Source organism: Drosophila serrata, unplaced genomic scaffold (assembly GCF_035046125.1).
Source record: "Drosophila serrata isolate PLE 108 unplaced genomic scaffold, ASM3504612v1 contig_240, whole genome shotgun sequence".
Classification (NCBI taxonomy): Eukaryota; Metazoa; Arthropoda; class Insecta; order Diptera; family Drosophilidae; genus Drosophila; species Drosophila serrata.
Genome location: NW_028257138.1, coordinates 4881622 through 4888646, shown reverse-complemented (window position 1 = coordinate 4888646; position 7025 = coordinate 4881622). Strand labels below are relative to the sequence as shown.

The following is a 7025-nucleotide window of genomic DNA, read 5'->3' as shown; positions in this document are numbered from 1 at the left end:
TGGCAACCGGAAATAGGAAGCCCAGCGAAGCAGAATGCCCGGCTCTGTATTATGTATATATGGACTGTGCCGTGCGCGTCCTTCGTCCTTCTCGCAGCGATTTATCAAAGTTCATTGAAATGGTTTGCCCGTCCTTGAGCGGGATGGGGGACACGAGGGCATTTCGTCCTTGCCACTCTCGTGATGACGACGTCATTCATTAAAATTTTCGCCCGTTATAAGTTCGGCCATTAAGCATTAAGCAGCAGCAGCAATGGCAGTGGCAGTGGCAGCATTGAGTTGTCAAGCGAATTACAGGCCCCCGAAACAAATGCCATAAAAGCCATTCACAGTGTGCAAAACTTTTCTCTCTGTTTTTCTTTTCGTTTGCCAATTTGATTTATTGCCGGCCCAGGGAGATGTAATCGTGAAATGGCAAATGCCTCCGTATGTGTGTGTGTCTTTGGGGTGTGTGTAATTTTTCCCGACTGTCATGAGGCTCCCCAGGCTCCCGGGGAACGATTTGTATTTGTGGCTTCTGGTTTGGCTCGTGTCACGGGTTCACCTCTCCCACACACATAGATGAAAAGTCAATGCGTGGTGGTATTTGATTAATACTCATATTATATGCTTTATTAAGCCCTCGATCCGAACCAGAGCCTCCTTTGTTACCAAAGTTATAACTCTTTTGTTGCCTGAACTTGACTTTAACCATTTGTTTTTCGCCCCTCTCTCTTCCTCATCTGTATTGGTCAGGTTCAGATCTTCACCCACCCACACGCGGAAAGTGATAATGGACCTTGCAAAATATATGAATATACATTCTAGAGGCCCGACTTGAGATTATTTCTCATTATGTGGCTATGGTACAGGGCGAGCCCCTCGCTGATGCGAGCTTACTAATATCAACCAGTCTGGCGGTTGTCTGTCTGGTAGATAAACAAACAGGTACAAAGTCCACTCGGTGAGCCACACGAAACCAGAAAACAATAACAGAAATCAAAACCTGAGGGTTTGCTTCAACAGCGTCGAATTTGCTATACCCTGGTAAATATTTATTGCACTTAATAGTTGCATAATATATATTTGAACTCAAATTTATATACGATTTTTATACCCTTGCGGGGTAATACCCTAATTAAGTAAGTATCTTTTAACAGTAAGTTATTTTGATCAGTAAGTATCTATGACAAGTAAGTAACTATAATCAGTAATTAACTAAGACCAGTAATTAACTATCACCAGTAAGTAACTTTGACCAGGAAGTATCTATGAACTCTAATAAACAATGACCTGCAACTTTTGTATCACAACACTTTACTGAGACATGGCCGGCAGAAGGCTCTTCGTTCCGGGGATGTTAGAACAAGTTGGGAATCATAGGTACAGATGTGCGAGATTTGATTTAAAGCAAATTTAAGCTATTTGAATGAAACTATGGAGTTAATCTTTTATATTATTTTACTACTGTATAAATCGGAGCATTGCGAATCGGTGGACTATATATATATATATGTATATATGTGTATAAATATATATGTATAGCCACGATAGGAACGATCGTAAAATTTTAGGAAAAAGTATTATAACTTTTCCAGTTTGCAACAGATTTTCATGAAATTTAATATAAAGCCATGATATATTAATTTAGAATTTTTTTTTTAATACAAACATACAAACGATCGTTAAAAATGAATATGTATAGGTGAATGAAATGAAAGCAGGCAATACTTTATTGTTTTTTAACATATATATATATAATTTATATTGTACCAATTTCTAGTGGTCGTTTTTCGGCGTACCAAAGTTAGCTTTCTTTCCTGTTTAAGTAAAAAAACTGTTATGGTTAGGTTATAGTTATAGTATAGATAAATAACAATAAAAATTATAAACGCAGATTTTATCTATTAAACGTGAAGAGATTCCATCATCCATTCTGAAACGTACTCTGATCTCTTATCACTTTATGCTAAGAGCAGTATTTGCTATGAAATTTCTCTTAGATTGCAATAAACATCAAGCAGCATTTAGCTATCAATATTAAATAAAAATGAATGTCTTAAATGTGTTTAATTCTTCTTATTAGATTTTTGATCTTAAACTCTATTCATTTAACCATCATTCGGTGACTATGATCATCGCATGATGCAATCTGAAAAAATTGGAGGAGGGACTATGGACTGTGGTACCACCGAGTAAAAGGACAGGAGAGAGTTGAAAGCATTTGGAGCGTTTCTCTTGTCTAATCGAAGGGGCGAGTGTACCAATTCGGAGCGAGCTAAACCAGCCGAACCCGGCTATAAAAGCGGGCGACACCAGCGATTCCTCCATCTGTTCCAACCGCGAACTTCTGCTGAATCGGTGTCTGTCTCTTTGTCCACATCCCAAACTGGTTTCCCCTTCTTCAATACAAAATTATAACAAAATATGTTGTTTGCTGTGCTAACTCTGCTAGCCCTGCCGCTGCTCGTGCTGGTGTACTTTGAACTGAAGGTGTCGCGTCGCCGTCGCATGTTAAAGGCGTTCAGTGGACCCGCTCCGGTGCCGGTGCTAGGAAATGCCAATCGTATTGGCAAAAATCCGGCAGGTCAGTTACAAAATACCCCCCGCAATGAGGGGGCTTGTCCCACCTCTTATCTCTCCATACGCAGTCTAGACGCGGCTCTGTGATAAGGGTTGAAAGTCTGATGCAATGCCAATCGCTGTGGCGAAATTCACGGCTGACTCGGCCAAAGATCACAATAATCGACCTAATCGCACTTTGTTTGTTTTGGTTTGACAGAAATTCTTAATACGTTCTCCGATTGGTGGTACGACGCGGGCCGCGATAACTTTCTCATTTGGATCGGGTATTCATCACACATAATCGTGACCAATCCAAAGCAACTTGAGGTGGGTCTTACACCTTATTCCCTATTTATTAAACAGCAATGATAAGGGTTTATTCCGCTCTCCAGTACATTCTCAATAGCCAGCAGCTCATCCAGAAGTCCACCATCTATGATCTATTGCATCCATGGCTGGGCTATGGCCTTCTCACGAGCTACGGCAGCAAGTGGCACAAGCATCGCAAGATGATCACACCCTCGTTCCACTTCAACATCCTGCAGGACTTCCATGAGGTGATGAATGAGAACTCCACCAAGTTCATGGCGCAGCTTAGGAAGGCGGCTGCCGGGGACCGTATCATTGACTTTCAGGAGCACTCCAATTACCTTACCTTGGATGTGATTTGTGACACGGCAATGGGAGTTCCCATAAATGCCATGGAGCAGCGGGACTCCTCCATTGTCCAGGCCTTTAGGGAGTGAGCTCTACTGTTCTGTTTCTTTAAAATCAATGTGTAACTAATATTTGTTTCCAGCATGTGCTACACCATTAATATGCGGGCCTTTCATCCCTTCAAGAGGTCGCATCGGATCTTCAGCCTGTCCCCAGAGTTTGGAGCCTTTCAGCGATCTCTGAAGACACTGCAGGACTTCACCTATGACATCATAGAGAAGCGTGTAGAGACTCTGCAAAAGGGAGGCTCTAAGAAGGAGCAAGATCCGGCTGCACCAAGAAAGAAAATGGCTTTTCTGGACACACTGTTGTCCTCCAGCATTGATGGTCGTCCGCTGACACGGCAGGAAATTTACGAGGAGGTGTCAACTTTCATGTTCGAGGGTCACGACACAACCACCTCGGGCGTGTCCTTTTCTGGCTACCTGCTCTCCCGACATCCTGATGTCCAGGTAGAAACAATACTTTATATACTAGACTAAAAGCTTGGAAGCTAATTTATGTGAACTTCTAGCGAAAACTCTACCAGGAGCAATGTGAGGTCATGGGTAATGATATGAACAGGGATGCCAGTTTCCAAGAGATTGCCAAAATGAAATATCTGGATCTGTTTATCAAGGAAGCACAGCGCGTCTATCCCAGTGTTCCATTTATTGGACGCTTTTGCGATAAGGACTATGATATCAGTGAGGATTATATGCTGGAATATATATCAATATAAATACTAAATACTTTCTTTTAGATGGAACTATTGTGCCCCAGGGAACCACTCTCATTATGTCCCTCTTCCTGATGGGCTACAACGATCGCGTTTTCAAGGATCCCCATCACTTTCGGCCCGAGAGATTCGAGGAGGAGAAACCTGGTCCCTTTGAGTATGTACCCTTTAGTGCTGGACCCCGCAATTGCATTGGGCAGAAGTTTGCCCTACTGGAGCTGAAAACCGTGATCTCGAAGCTGGTGCGTTCCTTTGAAGTGTTACCAGCAGTGGATGAACTTGTCTCCATGGATGGGCGGATAAACACCTACCTGGGACTCTCGCCAGGTGAGAAATTAAAGCGGGAGGCCGGCCGCCACAAATACGATCCTGTTCTATCGGCGGTCCTAACCCTCAAGTCAGACAACGGCCTACATCTTCGCCTCCGTGAGCGACAGCTCTGATTGGGAAGTTATTTTAAAAATTAGCTTAACATTAGTTACTTAAAAATATAGTTTGTCATTAATAAACATTTTCTATTGCCATAAAATCAAATCAATCATAATAAATAAATAAACCCTTAAAGCAAAATAAAAACAACTAAACAGTATTGCAATAAACGGTATTTATTTCATTTGAAAACCATTACAATTAATTTACTTTTTACGCTCCGCATTAGCATGATAGGACCAGGCAACCCCAAAGCTGCAGAGTGCGAATAGAAAAGCGGCCAAGTATACTTTCATTTTGTTTTTAATTTAGTTTCCTTTCTTTAAACTGTCTTATATATGGGTAATCTTAGCAAGATTTGGAATTGTGTTAGCTATGGAAGTAATTTAATTATCAACGACTTTTAAAAGCGAGAAATTGTGAACTAAATAAATTCCTGATTTACTGTGCTTCATGCTTGGAGCTTAATTTATTGTTAACACGAAGTTTTGTTAATGTATAATTATATTGCGGTCACAACGTATAACTCTGTTCCGCAGGATATATAGGATATCAAAGCTTATTTTTGAGGTGGAACTCATGTATAATAATATTCAATTGCTAATCGAGTTAATATGCCAATTCAGCCCTACATTGTATACGAAAGATAACCACAATTAACACCATGATTGTCTTTCCCCCACTAAACATTATTTTCATTTATTTCTATGGATATATCTAAAGGAGTGTACCCCAAATTTATAAACCCATAACCCAAAAGAAAGATAACAAGTTGGCATTTTTCAAAAACCTTTATTATTTTGTATAATATTTATAAAATTTACATTTTGAAAACATTTACTTTTTATTAGTTAGACTCGGCCAAGGACCGTAAGACCATGAAGCGCCAAAGTTACAAAGCACGAATAGAAGAGTTGCCACGTATAGTTCCATTTTGGTTTTAAGTAGTTCCTCTTTCTAAAACAGGTTTATATAGCTTCGCTTAAATTGAGCTTGAAGATAGCATTAGGTATGGAAATAATTTAATTATGAATTGGAATTTTGAATAATATAAATCCCTGATTTGTTGTGCTTTATGCTTGAAGCTTTATTATTGTTAACACGAAGTTTTATTAATGTATTGTTAATGTATAATTATATTGCGGTCACAATTTATAACTCTGTTCCGGAAAATATATAGAATAATAATTAATAATTACTATCATACTTCTTAAAGTTTCCAAATCCCTTTCAAGCAAACTAATTTAGTTCAGGCTTCCAAATATATTATATTCAATTGCTAGTCGAGTTAAAATACCAGTTCAGTCCTACATTATATACAAAAGATAACCCCAATTAACACCATGTTTGTTTTTCCCCCACTAAACATTATTTTCATTTATTTCTATGGGTATATCTAAAGGAGTGTTCCCTAAATTTATAAACCCATAACCCAAAAGAAAAATAGCAAGTTGGCATTCATTTCAAAAACATTTTAATTCGAACTTTATTTTTTTCTTTTATATATTTATATCTCCTATATTACCACTTTGACTCGGAAAAGGAGCGTCAGTCCGTCGAGTGCCATAGTTAATAAGCACGAATAGAAGAGTTGCCACGTATAGTTTCATTTTAGTTTTAAGTAGTTTCCCTTTCTAAAACCGACTTATATAGCTTCGCTTAAATTGAGCTTGAAGATATGGTAGCATTAGGTATGGTAATAATTTAATTATGAATTGGAATTTTGAATAATATAAATTCCTGATTTGTTGTACTTCAAACTTGGAGGATAATCCATTATTTACATGCAGTTTTCTTTGTATTTAAATTTATTTATATATAAATATATTATAAATATAATAAAATCCCTAACCTCTTGGTTATTTAATTTAATTGTTATTATTTTCCGCCTGCATCTGATAATAACAATAATCGAGTTAGCTGAGTGGCCTCAGTGGTGCCTTCATGGACTTAAGGCACTTTCGCTTTAATGCATTCCTAACTTGAGATCCTTGTTAGTTGGATTTTAAATTCCGAATTTTCGACTATTCTTGCTCTCTCTCTGCTGTCGCCATAAATATTTGATGTGACGGCAAACTTGGCGGCTATCAATGGAGCTTGGCGATGGGTTAGCGCGCTTGATGGGTTGGGATTGGATTGGGTTTCGCTTCGTTTTGTTTCGATTCGTTTGGGCGGACTCCAAGGGGGGGAGGTGGAGGAGGAGACGGCGGATGTGGATTTTGGGGTGAGGATTTGGCATTGTTGTGCGTAGAAATATCCGAGGTATGCGGCGTACCAAAACCGGGCATAATCAAAATACAATTGTGCGTGTGTATCTGTGCGAGTGTGTGAGCATGCACAAAACGTTTATTTCTTGCTTTCCTTCGTCCGTTCCTCCGTTCGTCCTTTCGTTCTGTCGTCCTGTCGTTCGTTTTTGGCATTTGTTTGTAGGGACAGGGAAGGCGGCGACACCTGGAGCGCCCGAACAGCTGCGCGCTCTCTCTCTCTCGCTCTCTCGTCCTTTTCCAAGCCCTCTGTGCCTCCTTGCCCGCATAAGTATGCTATAAACTGGAAGCCAGCGAGAGGGAGACTGCGACTCTAGCCTGAACCTGAGCCTGAGCCTGAGGCTGAGCCGATG

At 39.8% G+C, this 7025-nt stretch overlaps 1 protein-coding gene across 1 annotated transcript; it reads left to right on the top strand.

Annotated features, from left to right (window-relative positions):
- Window positions 1–2307: 2307 nt before the first annotated feature.
- On the top strand, window positions 2308–4568 carry Cyp4e3 (Cytochrome P450 4e3). Its single transcript, XM_020944844.2, has 6 exons — window positions 2308–2566; window positions 2762–2871; window positions 2937–3286; window positions 3344–3713; window positions 3776–3947; window positions 4004–4568. Exons 1-6 carry the CDS (start codon window positions 2407–2409, stop codon window positions 4420–4422), a joined length of 1581 nt encoding a protein of 526 aa, XP_020800503.2. The 5' UTR covers window positions 2308–2406; the 3' UTR covers window positions 4423–4568.
- Window positions 4569–7025: the final 2457 nt, after the last annotated feature.

Coding starts and splice junctions, on each gene's coding strand:
- Cyp4e3 (XM_020944844.2), top strand. CDS start 2,407: ATGTTGTTTGCTGTGCTAACTCTGCTAGCCCTGCCGCTGCTCGTGCTG. Junction 2,872..2,936: donor CCAATCCAAAGCAACTTGAG/GTGGGTCTTACA, acceptor TCCGCTCTCCAG/TACATTCTCAATAGCCAGCA. Junction 3,287..3,343: donor ATTGTCCAGGCCTTTAGGGA/GTGAGCTCTACT, acceptor ATTTGTTTCCAG/CATGTGCTACACCATTAATA.